At 36.8% G+C, this 12131-nt stretch overlaps 1 protein-coding gene across 1 annotated transcript; it reads right to left on the reverse strand.

Moving 5' to 3' along the window:
- Window positions 1-8790: 8790 nt before the first annotated feature.
- LOC149178882 (zinc finger A20 and AN1 domain-containing stress-associated protein 6-like) lies at window positions 8791-9207 on the reverse strand. The gene has a single exon (XM_089422270.1). The coding sequence runs from the start codon at window positions 9205-9207 to the stop codon at window positions 8791-8793; it is 417 nt and encodes a 138-aa protein (XP_089278396.1).
- Window positions 9208-12131: the final 2924 nt, after the last annotated feature.

A 12131-nucleotide genomic window follows, 5' to 3' on the forward strand; every position in this document is an offset into this window, starting at 1 on the left:
GTCCATGGCTTTACTTCTGCCCTTTCTAATGTGTACATCTTCCATAATCAAACCTCCTCATCTTGCATCCTCTCCTTTGGTTGCACCCCTTTCACAAATCCCATAATGACTCAGAACCTAAAGGGTCATCTAGTCCGTTTATTGTATACCCATGGGTTGCTCATTGTTAAGTTTTCATTAGGCATTCATTCCTTGAGTCTAGAGCTACGATTGTTCATTACCTTCATTTCTTTCACCATACCTTGGTAACTGAAAGCCCAAAAGACTGTATCTCCTTAAATCGTTATTCCAAACGCTTACGGGCACACAAGGCTCTGGGTTCTATGTCATCATGTGTTTCGATTTGCATGCATTAACAGCTTGACCCCACTCTTACATATTGTTCATTATCTTACAAGTAGTGGTCCCATTTCGCTCTAATAGCATGCGAGCTCAAAAGCCTATAAGCTTTCCCAAATTCTAATTCATAATATCTTATGACTATCTGGTCTCCATGTTCTCCTCTCTCCTCTCTATTGAGTCCATGTCACTAATACCTGGAACCTTTTTTTAATTCTACTTTGGCTCTCCCTTTATGACGTTGGATTTGATTCCACGAGATTTTAAGGATATTTTGGGGTTGGTATTAACGTAAAAGTGATAAGAGGAATAATTGTTGTTGCAATTCATAACAAAGCATAGTTTTATTTTCATTTATGATGATTGTTATATACTATCAATTCCTTGAACATGAGTCATTACATTTTCTAGCTTAATGTTCGATCTAGATTAGATATCATAAATTGATAATTTTAGGAAAAAGAAAACTTAGCTTCTTCATACTTCTAATCTCAATCAAATTAAGAAGTTACCATTTTGGATAAATTCAACATGGTAAGTCTCATATGCCCATTTTCATTTGTTTCCATTTTCTTATGCTTTTTGTTTCATCTTTGTTTTAAATGTTTGCTAATCTAAAGCTCTGTTTTGTAGGTATTCAAGGATCGCTTTAGAAACCTTGCACCCCTACTTGATAAAATTTAGAATTCATTCTTCTTGTTTTGCTTATTTTGAGATTAGCAAAGTAGTTATGATGTTGATAAAATTGCAAGATAACTAAATCAAGGAGTCTTTGAACCCCTAGTTTGTTTCACAAGCCTTATTTTTATTAGAAAATCATTACAATTATTCCATGTAACTTAGTTTCAAAACAATAATATTTTCCAATAGAAGAGACACCTTATTTAACTTTCTATTATAACTATTATCTAGATTCAATTTGAATAAAAACCTAGTTTTTATGGCAAATATTTCTAACCCAACATTGGTTAGAATACATGGGGAAATATTTACTCTTTCTATACAATAAAATTATATATACCCAAATGTCAACCAAACTTATTTTTCAATTTTCTTGTGCATTAATCATGATCATGGGTATCATTGAGTTATGATTCAAGTGGAATAAGATCATCTTTATAAAGAAACTAGTTGTCTCCATCCTTTCCTTTGAATCCCTCCTGTCAGGCTAGGGTAACTCCAGCAATTAATGAGCGCAAGACAGAACTGATCATTTTATTCATTAGACAATTGTTATTTATACATATACAAAACGGATCAGTTCATCTTCTAGATGACTGTCCAGCTTCACCTCATCCGTTTCGGATTAGGTGTCAACATTCCCCCCCTTAATCTGAAGGGATGTTGGTGAGTCCAAGCATCGTTCTGAATCTTTCAAGCTTTTCTCTTCCAAGCGCTTTGGTGAAGATGTCTGCAATTTGCTCGTTTGTGGAACAATGACGGAGATGGATTGTTTTGGCCTCAACATGATGTCGGATCAGATGATATTTAGTATTGATGTGCTTAGTACGATCATGGAACTTTGGGTTCTTGGCCAACTTTATTGCAGAGGTGTTATCAATCATGAGTGGAGTTGATTTTATTTGTTTTACCTGCAAATCTTCAAGAATTTTCCTGAACCACACAATTTCTTTCGTTGCTTCAGCTGCTGCCACATATTCTGCTTCTGTTGTGGAATCTGCTGGTACTGATTGTTTGCATGATCTCCAGGAGACAACTCCTGATCCAAGACTCATAGCATATCCTGAAGTAGATACCCCAGTTTCTTTGTCTCCATCGAAGTCTGAATCAGAGTATCCAATCAAGTTGAAGTCGTCCACCTGTGTATACTTGATTCCAAGGTCTTGAGTTCCCTTCAAGTACCTTAGAACTCTTTTTGCAGCAGACCAATGTCCCTCACAAGGCTTTTGCATAAACCTGGAGAGGATTCCAACAGCAAATGAAATGTCTGGTCTGGTAGTAGTGAGGTAGATGAGACTTCCTACAAGCTGTCTATACTTTGTTGCATCCTCAAATTCCTTTCCTTCAATAGATGTGAGCTTCAAGTTTTGTTCCATTGGAGTAGAAAGGGGATTGCACTCTGTCATGCCAAATCTGTTTAACAAATCTCCAATGTATTTCTTTTGAGAAAGAAATATGGATTTTGGATGTTGGGTTACTTCAATGCCAAGATAGTAATGAACATATCCCAAATCAGTCATTTCAAAAAATTTTCCTAATTCTTTCTTTATGGATGCAATATAGCTTTCATTGTTCCCTGTCATTAAAAGATCATCTACATATACCACAAGATATACAACTGTTTTGCCAACTTTCTTGACAAATAAAGTTTCATCATCAAGATCAAAATGTTTGAAGTTGAGTTTCAGAAGATGCTCAGTTAGTTTTTCATACCAGGCTCGTGGTGCTTGTTTGAGGCCATACAAGGACTTCACAAGTTTGCATACTTTGTGTTCATGTCCTTTCACAGCAAATCCTTCAGGCTGGGACATAAAAACATTCTCTTTTAGATCTCCATTCAAGAATGCAGTTTTTACATCCATTTGATGGACTTTCCAACCGTTCTGAGCAGCTAGTGCAAAGAGTGTCCGGATGGTGGCCCATTTTGCTGTGGGAGAAAAAGTTTCCTCATAATCGACCCCTTCCTTCTGTGCAAAACCTTTTGCCACAAGCCTAGCTTTGTGCTTGTCAAGTGAGCTATCAGCTTTGTACTTGTTCTTGTAGACCCACTTGCAGCCAATTGGTTTGGTTCCAAATGGAGGATCAACCAGCTTCCAAGTGCCATTCTTTATGAGGGCATCATACTCCTTCTGCATCGCTTCTTTCCATTCATCATGAGAAGCAGCTTCTTTGAAGGAAGTTGGTTCAAAATCTGTAGACAAGTTCAATTCACAATCATAAGTAACATCCATATCAACAGGTGAATTAGAGTTATCTACATCACCTCCATCTTGTCGGTTTGTATTTCTGGTTCCTGTTTTTCCAATTTCATCAGGATGAACACTTTCAAGTGTCTTTGTCAGCCACTTTGGGGGACCTTTCTGAGATGGTCCAGGCTGTTCTGTTGATTGAGTTGGGTCTGAATCAAGATTGAGTCTCCCAATTCTATCAATTACATCACTTAAAGCATCATCCGTTGTTGGAGTGTCATGCAGGGGAGATTGTTCTTCAGAAGAAGATTCCACATGTTGATCTAGTATAGGAATCCCCCCTTCAAGATGTGGAATCTGATTATCAAACTCTTGAAATGATTTCGGTTTTGTGAATCTATCCAAGCAATCAAGTTGCCGCTCAACAACACTGTCAGATTTGGATGATTCAAGAAAAATGACATCTCTAGATAAAACAAACTTCTTATTTACTTCATCATAGAGGCGGTATGCTTTAGATGTGTTTGGATACCCCAGGAAGATACACTTACGACTTCTAGCACCAAGTTTGTTTCTATGTACCTTTGGTATTAAAGCATAACAGGTGGAACCAAATATCCTGAGATGTTTTACCGAAGGAACATGTCCATACCACAATTCATAAGGAGTCTTGTTTCTTATAGCACTAGATGGACATCTATTCTTTATATATGCAGCACATAGAACAGCATCAGCCCAAAACATTGTCTTTACATTTTTGAAGAAAAGCATGGATTGTACCATATTCAAAATTGTTCTGTTTATTCTTTCAGCTACACCATTCTGTTGAGGATTATAAGGCATGGTTGTTTGATGTTTAATCCCATGTTGGCGAAGATAGTGTTCAAATTCATTTGATGTATATTCTTTTCCATTATCAGTGCGAATAGACCCAATATGATATTGTGCATCATTTTCAATCCATTTATGAAAATTCTTGAATGTTTGAAAAGCATCAGATTTGTTCTTCAAAAAATAAACCCAACACATTCTGGTGTAATCATCAATAAATGTCATGATATATTTATTTCCATTTGCAGAAGAAACAGGCATTGGACCACATAAATCTGAATGAATAAGTTCAAGCTTCCTATGTGCTCTTGAATGTGAATCATGAAAAGATTGTTTGTTGTGCTTTCCTAGAATGCAAGCATCACATTGTTTATGTTTTCTAGGAATTGTAGGCAAACCAGCAACACCATTTTTCTTCAACAAGCGGAGACTATCATAGTTTAAATGTCCAAATCTAGCATGCCATAAAAAACTTGATGGAAGTGCACCTTCTTCATGATGAGAAATATATGAGAAATGTTGTGCATGAGCAGAGGTTCCTTGCAGTTTAAGAAGTCTTTCTTCTTCTATACCCCTCATGACAAGTGAGTGGTCAGATGCCTTTCTTACCTCAAGCTTGCCATCAAACATGTGAATGGAGTGACCTTGCTGGCGGATGTGGACCAGGGACAGCAAGTTTCTCTTCAGCTGAGGGAGATATAGAACATGATCCAGAAGAAAGTCTGGAAGACCAGGCAGTTTAAGCCTGATTGTGCCAAGCCCTGATGGCTTGATTTTTGACTGATCTGCAAAGTATACTGCTCCATCAACATTGTCAGTGAAATCTTCAAAGAAATCTTTCCTATGAGTCATATGACAGGTTGCTCCTGAATCAAGCAACCAGTCATTTTTTGAAGAAGCAAGTGAAGCATTAAACAGATCTTCATTTACTCCAATGTTACATTGTGCCTCAATATAGTGAGCGGATTCAGGTGCTTTACCTTTGTCTGTGTCATCAATTTTACCTTTCTGCTGATTTCTTCTCTGCTCAACCTTGTCCCATGGTAGATTGCATGTAGAAGCATCATGTGATCCATTTCGTTTGCAGCGAATGCAATGCAGATCTGCCTCTTCTGCTTGAGGATGTCTGCCCCCCCTGCCTCTGAAGTATCTTCCTCTTCCTCTTCGTCCACCTCTTCCTCTTGTAGTATCTTGAGCAGGATGCTTTTCTTTATGAGCAAGGCAAACAGTCTCTTCAGAAGATTCAGGGACTCTTTTCTTTCCAAAGGCTTTCTCTCTTTCAGCAAACTTTTTCACAAGAGTGTCAAAGGTTATATCTTTAAGATTTCCATTTGCTTGTAAAGACTCAAGATAGTTAGAGTAGGTAGGATAGAGTGCTTTGAGAAAGGCAATAAGAGAGATATCCAGCTCAACCTTAGTGGATTTAATATCATGCACTATAGACTTTATTTCAGATGCAAGAGTAAGAGGATCATTATTTTTCAGTTCAAGAGTGAAGAGTTTAATCATGAGCTGAACAACTTCAAGTGCAGAATGTGTATCATAGAGTTCTTTCAGCTTTTGTAAAGCTTCAAAGGCAGTGGAATAGGATGAAATATGACGACTTACTTCCTCATTTACAGATGCTGCGATCAATGCAAAGGCTTTGCTGTTCTTGTTTTCCCAAATGGCGAGTTCTTTGTCTGATGTGTGCTGCACAGGGTCTCTGTCTTCTTCTCCGACACACACTCCTTTCCACAGCTCATTGTAGATGAGGGTGTGTTTCACCATCCGAGACCATTCAGAATAGTTCTCCTTGCCACTGAGAACTATTCCTACCATAGAAATGATTGAATGCATTCTGTAAAAAAAATATCTCTGCTAAAAAAAACTTCTGTTGATAAAAGACTTCTGCTGGGAAAAAAAATTCTTATGCCACAGCCTTATGCACTTTATTTTCTTCTGGAAACACAACAATGCTTTGAATAATATAAACTGCGTATATCAATTCAACAAACTGCTCAGCCACTATATAAAAAACCGCCATACAAAGTCAAAAAATCAACTGCATAATACTGAAGTCCTAGCAGTCTTCGCGACTTTTGAGGCTCTTGCGTTCTGCGAGTCTTTGATTGTCAGTAATGGAAAATGGTTCGAATAGGAGCAGTTCTAAAAACACAGTCATTCCAAAAACGCAGTCATCATTCTTACAATAAAAAACGCAGTCACTCTTTATGCATTTTTACAATAAAAAGCAGTCATTCTTACAATAAAAAACCACGGTAGTGCCACTTTTCATTTTGTAGCACAGGCAAGTTGTGTACAATCATCAAATTGCGATCACCAGCTTTATCAGCGCACGGCATTACAGTCATCAATAACAGAGATTAAACCGAACCCCGTCAAAGAACTGGTTTAAAGATCAATGCTCAAAGCCCGGCTCTGCATCGGTCTCAATACAATTTATATGGCTCGGCATCGGTCTCAATACATAACAACAACCATTAGCAGTCTATTCGCATCGGTCTCAATACATAACCACAACCATTAACAGTATATAACGATACATGCACAGAGATCAAGTGATAAGCATTAAGAATGATACCACTACGCAACACGTTACATTACCAGAACCGCAACACTTTACCTCCTTTGCTTAAATCACCGAAGGATTCTAGCCGGCTCCTCAAACCGTGGCAATCTGATGCGTTTGAGTTTCTTTAGTTCATCAAAGGAATCAGGCAGCCTCTTTAACTAGTGGCACTTCTGCAGATCGACCACCAACAGTCTCAGAAGCCAACGCTCAGCGTAGCAAGCACCGTTGCATAAGTCAATGGTCGTATAGAATTGTTTTACCATATACACACCGTGTTCAAACGCTCAAGCAGCATAGAACCAGCGTTAAAGTGTAAAACTCGTCGATTTGCTCATTCAAAGTTCCTTTGCCAACTCCATACAATGCTTCCGCCAAAGAAGGAAAACGCTTAGGACATAGGGCGCAGTTTTCAGAGGCGCAGTCTCTGGCAGTCAGAGAGCGCAGCGAATTCAGGTCAGAGGGGCAGCGAATTCAGGTCAGAGGGGCAGCGAATTCAGGCAAAGGCAGAAGCAGAGCCAGGGAATCAAGCCAGAGCCGCTGTCAAGATAGGAGTTACTACTATTTTAGGGACTGGGACCTGCGCTCTGATACCATGTCAGGCCAGGGTAACTCCAGCAATTAATGAGCGCAAGACAGAACTGATCATTTTATTCATTAGATAATTGTTATTTATACATATACAAAACGGATCAGTTCATCTTCTAGATGACTGTCCAGCTTCACCTCATCCGTTTCGGATTAGGTGTCAACACCTCTCGTACCCCTCAACATTTTAAAATTGTCTACTTGTGTAGATGAAGTGAAAACTAATGGAGTCAACCTCAATTAGTATTGCATCTATTATCTTTAAATACAACATCCCTTATATCAACTCACTCTCTTCACCCAATTAAAAACAGAAATTCTTTATTTTAAAGCTAATCAAAACAATGGTGCATAAGAGATTTGAAAACCACATACATGTGGAAAGTATAGGTAAACATGTCGGGGCTATGAATGCTCACTGACAATAGGGTCATACTTTTATGGTGTTGAGACACTTTCGCCGAGTCTATGTATGCACGCTAGCAAGAAAACAATAATTGGAAAGAAAAGTAATATATACATGTTAATCTAAAACATCATTGTTAAACTCTTTTCTTTCCAATAGTAGAGTGAATTAAAATATAGTATTTTTATATTCAGATTTAATGTCTTGGGATGGGAGAACTCAAGTACTTTAATCTTTTAGAGTTTATTTTCCTTGATCCTGTCTTATGTGGTATCCTTGAAGAATGGTGTTATGTACAAGGAAATTTTGAAAACTATATTTTTGGTCGTTTGGTAACTCTTAAACCCACAAACAAATAGTAGTTGAGGGGTAGGCGAGGATGGTGGTGTATCAGGTAGACCAATAAAAACATTATATCGAGACATAGAGAGATCCTCAAAAGGAACAGATATACCTTTTTCATTTTCAGAGTGAATCCGCTAAGATGGGTGCCCACATAATTTTGATCTATGTCGACTCCAATGTGCTTTGTGTGTCCTATGTTATTTCCATGAACACATTTTTAGTAGCTCTCTATCAACTCAGCAACATCTGCAACACCAACGGCCACAACATTTCCACCATCTACGATAAACATCTAATGCAAAAATATTTGAAAGGCCTTTTTATAACGAAAATAGAGACAAACTTTTTCTACAAACATGAGTTAGATTGTCCACAACTAGCCTCCACTGGGACCCTGCCTGTGCAGGGAGCGACAAACCCACTAGTTTTCAGCAAGTTACACTTCTAGCATTTTTGGCAAGTGCAGCCAAGAGTCGAAATGAGCATGTAACAATATGTATCAATATCGCACAAATGAGGAGGGTAACAATATGTACCAATTCCACAACATGGGTGATGCAAATTGTTATATAATAAAATCTTCAAAAGGCCATTTAAAACAATATGGCAACTATCATATGAAAATACCTGTCTATACCCACACTATATCGCCTTGTCGATTACCTTGTCTCATTTAACAGCACATGTCGTCAGCTTTCTTTTTAAAACCATCCCTAAAATCTTAAGGTCCCTTAGAAGCACAGATCTTAACAGACCTAGAACCAATATCTTTTACTCACATTATCACTCTATCTTATGGAAAAGAAAAAAAAGAAAAAAAACACAAATTAATGAAACTTTTATTTCGGTCCCTCTATCTTGTCGATCTTGCTGGCTTTGACCAGCGGATTGGCCTTGGCCAGAAAGTCGCGTCCATGTGTCTTGTAGTCGAATGAGCACTCATGTTCCTCCGCATGTCTGTGCAAACCGCAATAAGTGTTTCCGCAGCGACACGTAAAACCTGTTAATCCTACGCGTTTTCTGCAACTAAAACATCGCGTTGCTTTAGGTTTGGACTCCCCGACATCACCAGCAATTTCCACCTTCGTTGTCTGCGCAGATTCTATGGTGGCCGTGGGAGTTGCTGTCGCTTTCAGTTGGAGAAGATGGTCTTTGTAACACTTGGAGCACATATTCTCCGTTGTGGAGTTTCCAAAAAAGCCACACCCTTTAATACACATTTGAGGCTCTGCTACATTATGACCTTCTGAATGCATCTTTTCACTCAATTCTCCAACCCTACTCTCTTATATGCAATCGGGCACTGCACAAGCGTTACTTTTATATTCAACTGCCTCGGTGGAGAGATGTGGTACCTGTACCTATGTGAAACGAATTCAAAATTTCAATGTGTATATACGCCTTTATATACACATTGTGTATCTAACGCTACGTCACAATTGAGCGAGCACGACTGTTGATATTTAATTCAAAGAGCCGACTTTATTCAGAAGCATGTAACATTATCTCAACAACGTGATTGAATTCACTTTAATTCTGCCAGAGAACAAAAAATATAGTTATATTGTCCATGCACAGTCGAAGTTCGAATTTTTAACGAAAATAATATAAACATACGCATATTTATTCATGTATGCAGATGCATCAGAGAAAACGAAATAATGGCTCAAGCAACACTTACGTACACCAAATCATATTGAGTTTCTAGACTTGACTTACGTATCTGTTTTTGTTTACAGGCCCTGTACCATGTTCATAGTTGTTGTAAAGTAGGTAACCATTTATTGATTTACTATTATTTCCACTTTACAATTAATTATTATTGTGGCCTATCTTCCAGGGAGAAGATATTGAATAAGAGGAAAATATGATTTCATTATATTTAACTGTTAAAAAATAAATTTCTAACACGGTTAAAGAAGAAAAAACTAAAAGAAAATTCAAAATTAAATAGGTCAATAAATATACGATGGATTAGTATAAATTTTGGAAAGCTAAAATAAATAAACAAAATCAAGCACAATAATTCTGATGGTTGCCTATTTTCGAGGGATATGGAATAAAAGGAAAATGTGATTTCGGTATATTTAATTATTAAAAATTAAATTTCTCATATTTTTTGAAAAAAAAAATTAATTAAAATATTAAAGTTAATAAATATATAATGGACTAATATAAATTTTGGAGAGTTAAAATAAGTAAACAAAATCAAGTATAATAAAATATAAAAGGTATAATATCTAAATTTTAGAATAACATGAATATAGCATATTCATAGAAAATGATTAGTAAGTTATTTTTGAATAGTAAAATATCTAAAAAAATTTACATAAGAGATCTTCCACATTATTATATGTATGTAGTACACAAACTATCTATAATATATGCAATTACTTGTTTAGCTATTAGGCGTAAGCAAGCAAGTCCACATAGTCACAGAGCCTTTACATGTATTTTTCCTTATGTTGCTACTAGGTTCCTATAAAATGAGCCCAATTTGTTATATTTGTTTTGGAATTTTCTGATAATATTAATACATGGCTCTTAAGCATGAAAAGATTTAGTAAATACAAAAGCATTATTTCCCCTTTTGAAATTTTCTTATAATAATACATGGCTCTTAAGCATGAAAAGACTTAGCAAATACAAGTGCATTATTTCCCCTTTCGTAACATGCTCTATGAGAGAAACATATCCTAGGAGTGTAGTAGTATGGCTTATCATTTGAACTTGAGATTACCTAATGTTATTTCTTCAGAGAGTTTGAAGTAATCATGAGCACTCATAGAGATTTTCATTAGTGTGCATTGTGAAAGAAATCTAAATTATGTAACTAAAGTGAGATATTGTTTATCCATCTATATTTGGAAATGGAAGTGATGGAGGAAGGATTCGGAAAAATATATTCATTGGAGGCTAAGATAATACACAAAATAATAAGTTCAAATTCATAGGTACAGTCTCTCAAATCCAAAATGATGCAATTGAACAAAATTTTGAGGAAATGGAAGACATATTGACTATAGTAAAAGCAAAATTTGTGAAGCTATATAATCAAAGGAGATATATAGTTGGATTATTCAATGAATGGCTCCAAGGATTCTCCTCTTGGTATTTGTATGAGATCATTTGGATTTCAGCATCTGATGGAAAAATAAGATGATACAATGTAATAGGGACCATCTCTAACCAAGGAGAGGTTATCCATAACACACTCATCCAAGGTTAGTAGCAAGCATAAAGCCCTTAATAACATAATCTTTTTTAATTTGTAGTATTTCAATGTTTTTTAAAGTTATTTGTCCATGGGGAAAATTATTCTATGCATTTGCGAATCGTTCCATGGTGTCTAGACCTCTTTGTCCAATACCAAGGTAGCGACAACTACTACAATGTGGACTCGCCCCATCTACATGGTTTCCTCCTCCATTAGCTCTATGAAATATAACATGATATCACATGCTTGTACATCCATTGGTACTTCCATGTTCCAACTATTGTTTCAAGACTCATCTATGATGCCACCACATTCCTCAATTATCTTTTACTCCAATGAAGACATCCTCAACTTCATGATAACACTTGATTGTCCATGGTGCACTATGCATCATCATTCCTTAGATTTACCTAAAGGGTCCTTTCCCCTCTTGCACCACCTTTGACTTCTATATGTGAAGTAGAAATAAAGGACTTCATTCCTTTGGGCCATATAAATTGGTTCAAAAATAGCATTCCAACACTTGATTCCTTTAAATCAAGGTTGGCGTTTTGACTAATCCTTGAGATGTTGAAGAAATAACACTAGGGGCTGTCAAGCCAGGGTAACTCCAGACTTGGCAGAAAAGACTGATTCATTATTCATTAGGTAACTATTGTTTATATACAGATTTTTGACTGATCAGTTCATCTTCTTGATGACTGTTCACATTCCAGTTTACCCAACCGCTGAGGATTAGGTGTCAACATTCCCCCCCTTAATCTGAAGGGATGTTGGTGAGTCCAAGCATTGTTCTGAATCTTTCAAGCTTTTCTCTTCCAAGCGCTTTGGTGAAGATGTCTGCAATTTGTTCATTTGTGGAACAATGACGGAGATGGATTGTTTTGGCCTCAACATGATGTCGGATCAGATGATATTTAGTATTGATGTGCTTAGTACGATCATGGAACTTTAGGTTCTTGG

Source organism: Pinus tabuliformis, chromosome 4_1 (assembly GCF_031772625.1).
Source record: "Pinus tabuliformis cultivar Carrire ecotype Pingquan chromosome 4_1, CPIR1, whole genome shotgun sequence".
NCBI classification, from domain to species: Eukaryota; Viridiplantae; Streptophyta; class Pinopsida; order Pinales; family Pinaceae; genus Pinus; species Pinus tabuliformis.

Coding starts and splice junctions, on each gene's coding strand:
- LOC149178882 (XM_089422270.1), bottom strand. CDS start 9,207: ATGCATTCAGAAGGTCATAATGTAGCAGAGCCTCAAATGTGTATTAAA.